This window comes from Scyliorhinus canicula, chromosome 3, assembly GCF_902713615.1.
Source record: "Scyliorhinus canicula chromosome 3, sScyCan1.1, whole genome shotgun sequence".
NCBI classification, from domain to species: Eukaryota; Metazoa; Chordata; class Chondrichthyes; order Carcharhiniformes; family Scyliorhinidae; genus Scyliorhinus; species Scyliorhinus canicula.
Window position 1 is genome coordinate 110,010,518 of NC_052148.1, and position 15,184 is coordinate 110,025,701.

General features: G+C 42.9%; 1 protein-coding gene across 8 annotated transcripts in view; it reads right to left on the bottom strand.

Moving 5' to 3' along the window:
* pcm1 (pericentriolar material 1) overlaps nucleotides 1–15,184 on the bottom strand; it is a 263,929-nt gene that overhangs the window by 50,919 nt on the left and 197,826 nt on the right. For all 8 annotated transcript variants that reach the window (XM_038791084.1, XM_038791089.1, XM_038791083.1 and 5 more), the window contains 3 exons: nucleotides 10,640–10,778; nucleotides 10,103–10,225; nucleotides 1,390–1,526 (listed from right to left, as the gene is read on the bottom strand). In XM_038791084.1, the coding sequence (XP_038647012.1) occupies nucleotides 1,390–1,526; nucleotides 10,103–10,225; nucleotides 10,640–10,778 (399 nt within the window). The remainder of the gene's footprint in view (nucleotides 1–1,389; nucleotides 1,527–10,102; nucleotides 10,226–10,639; nucleotides 10,779–15,184) is intronic.

Consider the following 15,184-nt stretch of genomic DNA (forward strand, 5'->3'; position numbering starts at 1 on the left):
AGAAATAAAGGTTGTTAATCTTTCATGGTTGTCTTCCTTCTTATCCCATTCCAGGAGTTTGTATAGCATCAGATCATGCTCCAAGGAAATCTCATGAAGGGGCAAATTCATTCAAAATTAGCAAATCGTAGTATTAAACTCACCAACTTCAATTTTGAATAATTTTGCCCAGTCGAAAAAAATGGACCAATATTCCAATGCACACACAAATGTTTCATACTGTGCCGGAACAGGATATATGTTGGGTCTTCATTCACCACCATCATAGATCAAAGTCAAAATGCTTCAAAAGGAGTTTGTGTCATTTCCAATAACATTATCTGGTGTGAGCTCATCTCCAACTATGTGTGGAGGACGTTCAGCATAAGAAAAAACAAAAAGTGCAGATTGAATTAAGAATAGAGTGGTGTAAATAAGAAAGCCAAGCTTAAAAAGCTACTCTAAGGAAGCACGGTGGCGCAGTGAGTAGCACTGCTGCATCACGGTGCCGAGGTCCCAGGTTCGATCATGGCTCTGGATCACTGTCCATGTGGAGTTTTCACATTCTCCCCATGTTTGCGTGGGTTTCGCCCCCACAACACAAAGATGTGCAAGGTAGGTGAATTGACCATGCTAAATTGCCCCTTAATTGGAAAAAAATGAATTGGGTACTCTAAATTTATTTTTAAAAACTACTCTAATAGAAGGAGAATTAGGACTGGATGTACATCTAGTCTGAAAACTGGCACCATAACAAGGATGCTGGAAGAGGATGTGAACAGATCAAGGTAGGCAATACAGAATTTGTTGCTAGAATACAGACAGAAGTATAATACACCAAAAAAGTGCTGTTTCGCCTCTGTTAGATGTAAGTATAGTATGCACTATGTACTGACTAAAATGGTTCATTCAGTAAGTTCAACCCGAAAATACCCTTCCAAACTTATAAATAAACGCAGAAATTGGAAAACTAATTTTTTTAAACAGCAAATAACATGAAAAAGTGATTAGGATCTTTCATTTCATGTAAGTACAACAGAGAAAAACGTGCCTAGCAGATAAAACTAGCTGGCAGCAACAGACGTGCCTAGCAGATAATACCATATGCATCCAGGGAAGGACGAATATTTTGTGCATTAAACGCTAAAGGAACAGAATCATAATGATTTCGCCTGTTGGGATTGTATATTATTCAATTAATTGTGAAGGTTGAATGAAATAAGTGTTATCAGTTCAACTAAACTCTTATTTTAATGCCTTTTCACAGCTTACCAAACCTCCTATCTAAATTCTCCCAACATTAGGAATTATAATAAAAATTATTTAAGTTTTCAAACGGTGTTAAAAACTGAGGATAAAACTCCCAACGTGAACACATGATTAAAATCTTGTGTTTCGCTTTCAGCTCACCTTCAAAAATGGAATTACTTCTGTCATGATAGCCTTTATTTGCTTGTCCAGTTGCTGTGTGTCTATGCGAGGACAAGTAACATCAGAAGCATCAGCGATGTGATCTATCGTACAGCTATTCCCAGAAGTATATCCAACTGAATTTATCATGGAAGAAAAAGTATATAAAAGTAAATTTTTCCATTTGTCATTATAAAATCAGCAGTAATTGAAATGAATAGATTTCACAGAATTGTTCCAGTGCAGAAAGAGGCCTTTGTCCCATTGCATCTGCGCCATCTCTCCAAATGAACAATTCATTAGTGTCATTCTTGCATCTTCTCCGCATAACCCTGCACATTGTTCCTTTTGAATGCTTTGATTGAACCTGCCTCCACTACACTCAGGCAGTTTATTCCAAACCATAACCATTCGCTGCGTGAAAAAGTGTTTCCTTGTATCACTCTGTCGCCCTCGTGACAATTACTTCAAATCTGTGTCCTCTCATTCTTGATCTGGAGTTTGAACAGTTTTTCCCCAACGAATCTGTCCAAACCCCTCATGATTTTGAGTTTCTCTACTAAATCTCCTCTCAGCCTTCTTTTCCTCAAAAAGAACAGTCCCAACTTCTCTAAACTATCATCACGGCTGAAGTTCCTCACCCGTGGCAACCATTCTCATGAATATTTTCTGCACTAATTCATTCGTATCCTTCCTAACGCGTGGCACCCAAAACTAGACACAACCCCAGCTGAGGCCAAACCAGTGCCTTATACAAGTTCAACATAACTTCCATGCTCTTATACTCGATGCCCCTATTAATAAGCCAGGGATACCATAAACTTTATTAACCAGTCAACCTTTTCTACCACCACCTTCAATAACGTATGTGCATATACACACAGGTCCCTCTGCTTCTGCACCCTCCTTTAGAATTGTGCCCTTTACTTTATATTCAGTCTGTGTTCTTCTGACCAAAATGAATCATTTCACGTTTCTGCGCATTGATCTCCCACCTGTCTATCCATGCCATCAACTTGTCTATGACCGTTTAAAATTCTACATTGTCTTCCTCACAATTCATAATGCTGCCAAGTTTCAGATCATTGCCAGATTGTGCTCTGTACATCAATGTGTAAGTCATAACTATTAGGAAAAGCAATGGTCCCAACACTGACATCTGGGGAGCTCCAGTAAAAGCCTTCCTCCAGTCAGAAACGTCCATCCACCACTGTCCCTTTTATTCCATGTGCTATCACTTTGCTCTCAAGTCTTTTGTGCGGCACTATATTAAAAGCATTTTGGAAGACCATGATCAACAAAATTGATCACAGCAACCCTCTTTGTTCCCTTATTATAAAACTCCAGCAAACTAGTTCAACACAACTTTGCCCATAAGAAATCCATGTTGGCTTTCCTTTATTAACCCACATTTCTCCATGCAGCTATTAATTTTGTCCTGAATTGTTTCTTGATGCTTACCCACCATCGAGGTTAAACTGTAGTTGCTGGGCTTAACTTTAAAATCATTTTTTCACAAGGGTGTAATGATTGCAATTCTCCAGCCATCTGGCACCATCCCCGAATCAAAAGACAACTAAATAATTATGGTCAGTGCCTCAGCAACTTCAACACTCACTTCCCTGGTTGTAATTCATCCAGCCTGTTGCCTTATCCACTTGGAAGTACAGACAGCCTATTTAATATCTCCTCGTGATCAATTTTAAAGCTTTCTAGTGTTTGAACTCCTCTTGCACCATGGCTGGGTTGTATCCACTTCCTTGGTAAGATAGATGTAAAGTATTAATTTAATATATAAGCTATGCTCTCCGCATCCATGCATGAACCCCATTTTTAGTCCTGTATTGGCCCGACGCATTTTAATTTCCTTTAGCTCTCTATATGCCAAACTAAGGGATTTGCTTTTATGTTGGCTGCCAGTCTCCTTTCACACTCTCTCTTATTTTCTCTTGCAGTATCCAGTATCTTCAGCCATTTGAATTCAATAAAAAAATCTGGTCTTGAGAGTCTAAAGATGACAATGAAATCATGGTCCATTGTTACAAAACCTATCTGGCAACTAATCTCCTTTAGTGAAGGAAACCTGCCACCCTTACCTGGTGAATGGTGGTGGAAAATTAAGCAACTAACTCGAGGATGCGGCTCCACAAATATCCCCATCCTCAATGATGGAGGAGCCTAGCACATCAGTGCAAAAGATATGGCGGAAGCATTTGCCACAATCTTCAGCCAGAAATGCTGAGTGGATGATTCATTTCAGCCACCTTCAGAGATTCCCAATAATCAGAGAGTCTTCAGCTAATTCGATTAATTCCATGTCATAAATGGCTGAAGATACTGGATACTGCAACGGCCATGGACTTTGACCACATTCCAGCAATAGTATTGAAGACTTGTGTACTGCTAGCCAAGCTGTTCCAGTACAGCTACAACACTGGCATCTACCCGGCAATGGGATAATTGCCCAGGTTGTCCTGTACACAAAAAACAGGACAAATCAAATCTATCCAGTTACCGCCCCATCAGATTACTCTTGATCACTAGTCAAGTGATTGAAGGGGCCATCAACAGTGCAATCAAGTGGCACTTTCTCAGCAATAAACTGCTCACTAATGCTCAGTTCAGGTTCACTCAGCTCCCTGACCCTTTTAGAGCCCTGAATCAAAACATGGACAAAAGATCTGAACTCCAGAGTGAAGTGAGAGTGACTGCCCTTAACATCAAGGCAGCATCTGACCTTATGTGGCATCGAGCAGACCTAGCAAAACTGGAGTCAATGGGAATCAGGGGGATACCTATTACAATGAAAGATGATCGTGATTGTTGAAGGTCAATCATCTCAGTTCCAGGATATAAACTGTAGGAATTCATCAGGGAGTGCCCGAGGCCCAACCATCTGCAGCTGCTTCATCAATGATCTACCTTCCATCATAAGGGAAGAAGTGGGGAAGTTTGTTGATTATTGCACAATGTCTGACACCATTTGTGATTCCTCAGATAATGAAGTAGTCCACGTGCAAATGCAACAAGACCTTGGACAATATCCAGGCTTGGGCTGCCAAATGGGAAGTAACATTTGCACCACACAAGGGCGAAGCACTCATCATCTCCAATAAAAGACTATCTAACCACCATCCTTAGACATTAAATAGCATTACCATCGCTGAATCCCCCACTATTGACAACCTGGGGGTTACCGTTGGCCAGAAATTGAACTGGACTGTCCATATAAATATTATGGCTACCAGAGCAGTTTTGAACCTAGGTATGCTGCAGTGAGTAACTCGCCTCTTGACCAATCCACCTGCCCCACCTCTTGCATTTCCCCCCACCCCTCCACCCTCAAAGTCTGTCCACAATCTACAAGACACAAGTCACGTGCTTGGATGTGCAACCCCAACAACACTCAAGAAACTTGACACCATCCAAGCAAAGTAGACTGCTTGATTAGCATCCCTTCCACTAAATTCACTCCTCTACCACCAACACACAGCAGTGTGCACGATATATCAGATACCAAGGTCACCAAGTTTCCTTCGACAGCACCTTCCAACGCATGACTGCAACCATCTCGAAAGACAAGGCAGTAGATACATGGGAACAGCACCACCACGAAGTTTCCCATCAAGCCACATGTCTTACTGACTTTGAAAAATATCACCATTCCTTCACTGTCACTGGGTCAAAATCCTGGAACCACCTCCCTAACAGCATTGTGATTGTACTTAAACCACATAAACTGCAGCATTTCAAGGAAGTAGCTCACCAGCACCGTTTCAAGAGAAATTAATGTTGGCATAGCCAGCAATGCCCACATCTTGTAAATGAACGAAAAAAAGTCAAAGACTCTGCTTCCACCACCTTTTCAGGAAGGGAACGCAAAAGACTCATGATCCTCTGACCAGATCCTTAAGGCTCTGGTCAGACCCCATTTGGAGCATTGTGAGCAGTTTTGGGCCCCGTATCTAAGGAAGGATATGCTGGCCTTGGAAAGGGTCCAGAGGAGGTTTACTAGAATGATCCCTGGAATTAAGAACTTGGCGTATGAGGAACTTTTGAGGACTCTGGCTCTGTACTCGTTGAAGTTTAGAAGGATGAGAAGAGATCTTATTGAAAGGTACAAGATACTGCGAGGCCTGGATAGAGTGGACGTGGAGAGGATGTTTACACTTTTAGGAAAAACGAGAACCAGGACACCATCTCAGACTAAAGGAACGATCCTTTAAAATAGAGATAAGGAAGAATTTCTTCAACCAGAGGATGGTGAATCTGTGGAACTCTTTGCCGCAGAAGCTGTGGAGGCCAATTTACTGAGTGTCTTTAAGACAGAGATAGATAGGTTCTTGATGAATATCGGGATCAAGGGCTATGGGGAGAAGGCAGAAGAATGGGGATGAGAAAATATCAGCCATGATTGAATAGCGGAGCAGGCTCGATGGGCCAAGTGGCCTAATTCTGCTCCTATGTCTTATCCTCAAGAGAAAATAATTTCGCCTCAGTTTTAAACAGGTGATCTCTTATTTTCCGATAGTGACACCTAGATCTACCACTGTCTCTAAATTGTTACAGTTTGAACTAAATATTGAATCAAAGCTGCTGTCCTCACTTCACACCACAAACTGAGTTTTCTTGCAGTCAGCCACATCCCGCTCCCTCATAAATGAAAATGGAACTCAGCAGGTCTAGTAGCATTTGCGGAGAGAGAAACGGAGTTAAAATTTAAGGTCAAGACAGAACTAATGACGAAGTAGCTGCCTGCAATACAGTGAAACTTGGACAACATCCAGACTTGAGCTCATCAAGGTAGCAAACAATATCCATCTCCAACAAGAGAGAATCTAACTATCTCCCATGACATTCAACTACATTACCACCAAAAAATCCGTGATCCTGAACAGCTTGGGGATTAACATTGCAAGAACTACTTCATTGGTTGTGAAGAAAGCAATTGCGAACATGTAACACCTTTCATTATCTGCGGATATTCCAAAGCACTTTGCAGCCGGTAAGCACATTTTGTAATTATAGGATAATAGACAGCAATGTGATAATGACCAGATAATTTTCTGGGTGATTTCTGAGATAAATATTGGCCAGGGCACTATGGATAACACTCCTTCTCTTTTTAAAGTAGTGCCATGGAAATGTTTGCATCCTTCTAAAGAGGGCAAATCGGGCCTCAGTTTAATGTATCGTCCAAAAGTATCCCCAGCAGTGCAGGAATCCCTCAATACTGCAACGAAGTGTCAGTCTGGATTTTTGTGCTCAAGTCCTGGAGTGGGACTTGAATTCATAACTTACTGGTTCAGACAAGAGTGTGCTGCTTGAACTACAGAGTATCCTGAGGTCATGAAAGATGCTATTAAACGTATTTTTTGAAAAATGTAACAAACTCATTTCTGGATTACCAATTATTTTGAACAGAATGCATGCAAAATTGTTTTTTTTTTAAAACATGTGTCAATGTTACAAGCCTGATCTTAAAATCTGACAATGAATTGCTCCGGTACAGATCAAAATTTAAACTGTTCTTTAGCTACTGATTCCATCCCTCCCGAGCAACAATCTGAGATTAAGCCAGTCTGTTCACAAGCCTGGTGCCACATTTGGCCCCGAGATGAGCTTCCAAGCTCTTTCCTTCCATCACTAAAACCACCTATTTCCACCTCATATCATCACCCAACATCTCCCATGTCTCAGCTCATTTGAAACAACGCTCATTCTTGTTTTTACTACCGCTGGACTTGACTATTCCAATATACTTCTGGCTGGTCTCTCACATTCTATCCTCATAAACTTGGGTTAATCCTGTCCATGCCTTAACTCTCAAGTCGCATTCACCGGTCACTCCTGTGCTTGCTGACCTACATGGGCTCTCAGTCGAGTAACATCCTTGATTTTAAAGTTTTCATCATTGTTTTCAAATTCCTCCATAGTCTCATCCCGCTCTATAAATTCTTTCAACTCCATAATCCTCAGATAACTGCAATGTTCTAATCCTGGTCTCCTTCAGCTTTCCTGATTTTAACCACTGGTTCAGATACGAGTAAGGCACAGTGGTTAGCACTGCTGCCTCAGAGCACCAGGGATCCGGGTTCAATTCCGACCTGGGTGACTGTGTGGAGCTTGCACATTCTCCCCACATCTACGCGGGTTTCCTCTGGACGCTACAGTTTCCTCCCAGAGTCCAAAGATGTGCAAATTAGGTGGATTACCATGTTAAATTGCCCCTTCGGGCCCGGAGACGTGCAGGTCGGGTTATGGGGTTACGACGATACGACGGGCTGGGTGAATGGGAGGGTGGACGTGGGTAGAGTGCTCATTCGAAGGGTCGATGCAAACTCGATGGGCTGAATTGCCTCCTTCTGCATTGTAGGGATTCTATGCTTGTATTGAGAAGAAACTTCCAGCCACATTATTACTCTTGTGACAAGAGCAGGTCAGAGGCAAGATATTCTACGTCAAGTAACCCACTTTCCGAAAGCCTGTCAATCGACAAGACATAACTCATAGAATCCCTACAGTGCAGAAGGAGGCCATTCGATTCGCGTCTACACCGACCATCTGAAAAAGGCACCTAACCTAGGCCCATGTTTCCACCCTAACTCCCTCACCCTACAACCTTTTGGACAGCATGGGGCAATTCAGCATGGCCAATCCACCTAAACTTCACATCTTTCGACTGTGGGAGGAAATCAGAGCTCCCGGAGGAAACCCAGACAGACACAGGGAGAACAGATTCGAACCCAGATCGCTGGCGGTGAGGCAGCAGTGCTAACCACTGTGCCACCCAGGAGTGTGGAGGAATAGTCTGAACCTGCCTGGATGAGTGTAGCTGCAACAGCACTCCTTGACTCAATCTCATGGATAAGGTGCAAACTCGATGGGCTGAATTGCCTCCTTCTGATTAAACAGCAGTTTGAAACTCATACTAAAGATGCAGTTTGTATTTAATATAACGGTTTCGGATAATTTCCTTCCACATCAGTGTGCTCATTGTCTGACCTATCCTCCTCTTCTCACGAGAAGCTAATGGTCTCTGAATAGAAATTATCCAATGGCCTCTTGAGCCTGCTCGACAACTCAATACAAGCATGGCTGATCTATAGCATAAACTCCACTTTCCCAATTCCCCGAGATATCATAGAATATCTACAGTGCAGGAGACCATTCAGCCCATCTAGTCTGCTCTGACCCTTTGAATGGCCACCATACCCAGGCCCAATCCCCCAACCTAACCCTAAGGGGCAATTTAGCATGGCCAATCCACCTAGCCTGCACATCTTTGGACTGGAGGCTGAAACCGGATCACCCCGAAGAAACCCACGCAGACATGGGGAGAATGTGCAAATTCTATACAGTCAGTCACCAGAGATCTGAATCGAACTTTGGCCTCTGGCTCTTTGAGGCAGCAGTGCTGACCACTGTGTCACCGTGCCGCCCATATCAAAATCTGTTCCTTTCAGCCTTAAATACACTCTACAATCGAGCAATAATCTAAAATAGAGAATTGCAAAGATTCACAACTCTAAGTTACCTCAATTCTAAATGATCGTCCCCTTATCCGGACTGTGCCCCCATGTTCCAGATCACCAGCCAGTTACACATTTCAATGGGATCATCTCTCATTCTTCTGAACTTAAAGAGTGTATCGGCTGAATTTACTGAGGCTCATGTACCCTTAAGTGTGAGAGAGTACTCCAGTGTGGTCTCACCAAAGCCCTGTACAGTTCAATCAGGACTTCCTTATTCTTGTACTCCAGATTTCTTGTAATGAAGGCCATCATGCCATTTGCTATCCTACTTTCTTGCTATATCTGCATGCCGATTGTGTTCCATACACCAAAGTCTCTCTAAAAATTTAGAAATTTCATGCCGATTTAAAAATATTCTGCCTTTCTGTTCTTACTGCCAAAGTGAATAGTCACAGCCCACCCCACAATATAGTCCATCTGTCATCTTGTTGGCCACTCCGTTAACTGCCTATATCTCTTTGAAGCCTCTGTATCCTTCACTCAGGTTTCATTCTCACGTAGCTTTGTACTGCAAGTAAAATTTGATACATTAGTCATGGTGTCTTTGTCTAAAGTCATGAATATAGATTGCAAATAGCCCAGGCCCCAGCACTGATACTTGCAGCACTTCACTAGGCACTACCTGCCAACATGTAAGCTACTGATTCATCCTCATCTACTCTACTAGTTACAGCCTTAAAAAATGTTGAATAACTTGCAATGACTCAAAATTTGGCAATATTATAAACTGTGAGGTGGATAGTGATAAACCTCAAGGGCTGCTGGAATGGGAGGACAAGTGGCAGCTGAAATTCAATGCAGTAAGTGATCATTTTGGTTGGAAGGACGAAGAAGCACAAAGGGTGAAATTCTATAGGATGCAGAAGCAGAGAGAACCTAGAGCATATGCACACAAATCACTGAAGGTGGGACAGCAAGCAGGTTGAGAAAGCTGTTAAACTAAGTGAATGCCAGAGCTGGCCCAAGGGACCGAATAGCACACTCGTTTCTATTTCCCATTCATAAATTACTACTCAGTTACACACAACTGTTTACTTCATAGACTGCCTTTCACAAGACTGTCAAAATCTATTAAATTGCAAAAACCTTTACCAGCTGATAAATTATTTATGCACCAAGTACATACTTCTGCAAAAATTTGCATATCATTTGATGTTGAATATTCCTTTCCAAATTACCTTCAGCACATTTGACGGCACTGGTACAGACATCGACAATCTGATTATTTTCAACTTCAAATTTCATGCGCTCATACTCCCTCATCCTAGACAGGGCTTTGTCTAAGTGAATGACAGTATTACCTGTATTCATAAAAAGCACACGCTATAGAAAAAAAGCAGATGGACATGTTCTACTTCTACATACATTTAAAACACTGATAGATAGACTAGGTTAGACAAGGGATACTTCAAATTTTAAAAGTTTAGAGGTCTGCACTTTGAAGTCATGTCAACATCGTGGAAGTTGTTTATGATACAGATTAAAAATGAACAAGACTGCATTACACAACTGAATTAGGAAATTATGCTGACACCAAATTCCGAATGTATTTTAAATTATCATTTCAAATTCAAATTAATTTTTTTTTAAATAGTATATTACAATACAATCCAGTGTGGCATTGAGTAACTAGTTAAACACAGGAAATATAAATCCAAATTTGTTAAATGTTTATTGTCCAGTTTAAAATTTTAAAACTAATCTTCAAAATTTACCTAAATCATCATTAGCAAAGGGTTCTAAATTGGAGGAAACAGACAACATGCTGGCATTTTCCAAGGATTCTATATACTCTGCATCTTCATGCTGAAGATCTAGTCGAGCTTGATGGTCATCGGTTTTTCCACACACTTCCTAAAACGTATTAAGGGACAAAATGCAATATTACTCAACTGCAAGTGTAATACAATAACTAAAATCTGTACTATTTGAAAGAATTATTCTGCTCTTCAATGTACTGGTCAACATTAGTCACTACCAAAATACATCAAATCATTTGTTTCACTGTTTATGAGACACCTTCCAATACTCATATTGGCTATTATGCTTGCTTCCAAAACAGCAAACATTAAAAAGCAATTCATTGGCTGTAAAGCACTCTGGGACATACTTGGATCATGTAGGGGACTATATGAATGGAAGTTTGTTCATTCCTCTCATCTTCCTCCTCCCACAGTGCCCTTTGCATTCACTTAATCACATCCAAGAGTCTGTCTCCCTTTTTCTTAGAACTTCCGTTCCCCCTTCAATGAGCTCTTTTTCCCCTTTCCTGCCAAGTTGTCTCTCTTTTGTCCAGGCTCGAGAGCTCAACATGTTGCGAAATTTTCATCAAGTATGAAACCTAACTGTCACTAAAAAGCAACTTTTTATTTTTGCTGTTGAACATTTTCAATCTTCTCTTCCTCTGCTTTCTCAGATGTGTATTCACCTCAAGCACTTACTGTACCCTTGACACACAATGGGTCGAAGGACCTCTTTTCATGCTGTCAAGCTCTATGACTCTACCCTTATCCAACCATATTTATTTGTAACCATAATCTTGTTTGTGTTTCCCACATTTTCTTCTATTCACTTACATTTTCACCTCTTTCCCTATTCCTTTAATGCTGATGGCTCCTTAATTTCTGTTCTTTTTTACTTGTTGAATTTTTCACCTTTTTGTTTTATTTTAATTGCACCATCCCAAATTTCCTTTGTTCTCCAAAATGTTTGAGCTTGTTACTACATCCTAAATCTGTGCTGATGAATTCTGCAATTCCATGTTGGATGCTCTCCAATCAATCGTCCATCATGCCACAGCAGTAAAAACGATCCTACCAAATGTCACAAGTGACTGTCTTTGTGACTGTGTCCATGGTAAACTCTCTCTCATCACCCTTCCTAACCTGTATATTGCCTTTGACCTGGCTGCCACAAAATCATACTCCAATGTCTCTTCTTTATTTTCTAGCTGGGTTGGACAGCCCTCCCATGGTTCCATTCTCATATGTCCAGTCATAGGCAAAGAATAATCATAGAATCTCTGCAGTGCAGGAGGCCATTGAACCCATTGAGGCTGCACAGACTCCCCGAAAGAGCACTTTACCCAGGTTCACTGCCCCGTCCAACCCACCCTACCCCATATTCCAACCTGCACATCCCTGGACACTATGGGGCAATTTAGCATGGCCAATCCACCGAACCTGCACATCTTTGGACTGTGGGAGGAAACCGGGACACCTAAAGGAAACACGCGCAGACACAGAAAGAATGTGCAAACTCCAAGGCTGGAATTGAACCTGGGTCCCTGACGAGGTGAGGCAGCAGTGCTAACCACTGTGCCGCTCCTAATCTGCTACGGCTTCGCTTTTTGCTCCCATGCCATTAGCTTTGTGTCCCCTCCATACATGCGACACAGAAATAAAATTATCTGGAAATACATCATGAACCACATGGAGACGGATGACACCCAGTTCTAACTCATCACCACCTCCCCAGAGTCCTCAACCATTACTGATTTGTCACACTGCTTGCTTGACATCCAGTACTTGAGGAGCAATTCAATATTGGGCAAACTCTGTTTCCCAGCCACCTACTCCATTCCTCTCCTTAGCCACTGTCTAAGGCAGAACTGAAAAATACACAACCTTGCTGTTTCCGACCACATCTACAGATCATCAAAACAGTGTACTTCAAACTCTGTAACATAGCCCATGTCCAACCCATCTCAGCTCATCTGTCTCACAAAATCTTAGCCCTTTAAGTTGTCTCGAGACTCGAGCTCAACAACGTGCCTCTCACGTTCCATAAAATAATCATTGAACACTCTGTTGTCTATGTTCTCTCACAAAATGCAATGTGTGCATCCCTGCAATCCGACAATATCTCGATTTAAAACTCCTCATTCTTGTTTCTGTGATCTCAGCTCTCCCTGTCTACAGACTCCTCCATTCCTACAATTTTTAAAGATCTGGGAGTTCTGTAAATTTTATGCTCTTGTGCATTTCACCATTAAGAGTTGCATCACTGGCAGCTGTGTAGGCCCTCAGATCCTAGAAATTAGCCAGTTAAAGATTAAAGCAGGGGCAGCACGGTGGGTTAGCACTGTGGCCTCACGGCGCCGAGGTCCCAGGTTCGATCCCGGCTCTGGGTCACTGTCCGTGTGGAGTTTGCACATTCTCCCCGTGTTTGTGTGGGTTTCACCCCGGCGTCGGAGGCCGCTCCTCGCCCCCTATTCTCCCCACCCGGGGGCTAGGAGCGGCAGCGCGCGAACCCCGAGCGCCCGGCCTAGACACTTGCGTCAAAGTGGCGTGCTGGGAATGACGCGGCCGGCGTCGCCGAAGTGACGTCAGCCGCGCATGCGCAGGTTGGCCGACTCCAACCCGCGCATGCGCGGCTGCCATCTTCCCCTCCGTTGCCCCGCAAGACATGACGGCTTGATCTTGTGGGACGGCGGAGGGAAAAGAGTGCGTCGTTTACAGACGCCGGCCCGACAATCGGTGGGCACCGATCGCGGGCCAGACATCTGCTGAGGACGCCCGTGGTGCTCGATCCTCCCTCCGCACCCCAGAGGCCCCACACTCACCTGTCGCGCGCTGTTCACACCGGCAGCAACCAGGTGCGGTTGGCGCCGGCGTGAACTGGTCGGGTTCGGCAGGCCGCTCAGCCCATCCGGGCCGGAGAATCGCCGGTCGCCGTGAGAAATGGTGAGCAGCGATTCTCCGAGTGGCCTGTCGAAAAACGTGACACGCCATTTTTGGGGGTGTGGGAGAATCGCGGGAGGGCCGGGCGAATGATGCCACGCCGCCCTGGCATCCCCGCGGGGGGTGCCAGGGCGGCATGGCATGATTCGCCCGGCCTTCCCGCAATTCTCCCACCCGGCGTGGGGTGCAGAGAATCGCGCCCCTTGTATCTGACTGTTTGAGTTTTTGTTCTGCAACATTAACAATTCCAAACATTTAATTATTTTGTATCTAGCTGCAATGCAAAAATAATTTTGCCACATAGGCAGAATTTCTGCAATGCTTTTCTAATTTACATAGGATTACATGGGATATACAGCACAATGGGCATTTCAGCTCAAATGGTCCTTGATGCACTCAAGTCTTTCCTAGTTTTCCTCACTTAAATTTGTCATTGTAACTCTCAATTCCCTTCTCCTTCATACACTTCTTCAGCTTCCCCTTAATGCATCTATGCTATTCATTTCAACCAACTTGGGGAGGTGGTGTTATAGTAAATCACTGGATTAGCAAGCCAGAGGCCCATGTCTTGAAGACGAAGGGTTCAAATCCCACCATGGCAGTTGGTAGAATTTGAATTCAATTAATGAATTGGGAATATAAAGCTGGTCTCAGTAAGGGTGACCATGAAACTGAAGTCAATTGTCATGAAAACCCATTGGTTCAATAATGTCCTTGAATGAAGGAAATCTTGCATCCTTACCCGGTTTGGCTGATTAAACTCTTGACCCACAGCAATGGGGTTGACTCTAAACTGCCTTTTGAAATGGCACAGCAAGCCACTCAGTTCAAAGGCAATTAGGGATTGGCAACAAATGCTGGCCTTGCCAACGACGCCCACACCCCATGAAATAATAAATAAATAAAAGCTTCTCTGTGGCAGTGGGTTCCACATTTTTACCACTCCGAATAAAAGGTTTCCTGCGAGTAAATAGCCATATATTTGGATTTGGATTTGTTTATTGTCATGTGTACCGAGGTACAGTGAAAAGTATTTTTCTGCGAGCAGCTCAACAGATTATTAAGTACATAAAAATAAATGAAAATAAAAGAAAATACATAATAGGGCAACACAAGGTACACAATGTAACTACATAACATCGGCATCGGGTGAAGCATACAGGGGTTTATTGTTAATGAGGTCAGTCCATAAGAGGGTCGTTTAGGAATCTGGTAACAGCAGGGAAGAAGCTGTTTTTGAGTCTGTTTGTGCGTGCTCCCAAGCTTTTTTAACTCCTGCCCGATGGAAGAAGTTTTTTTTTTAAACTATTTTTATTAAGGTTTTGCAGAATTTTTCATAATAAAACAATAGTAACCATAACAAAACAAAGTAGAGTGAACATTAACATAGTGCAAAAAGAGAATATATAATAACAATTAAATAGACATTACCCCATGCGAGCCAGCCTTCCCACACCATCCCAATGAAGCACTCACAACGCACCCCCCCCCCCCCCCAACCAACGGATTGATGCTGCTGCTGACATTTTAATTGTCCCTGAGAAAGTCGACGAACGGCTGCCACCTCCGAGAGAACCC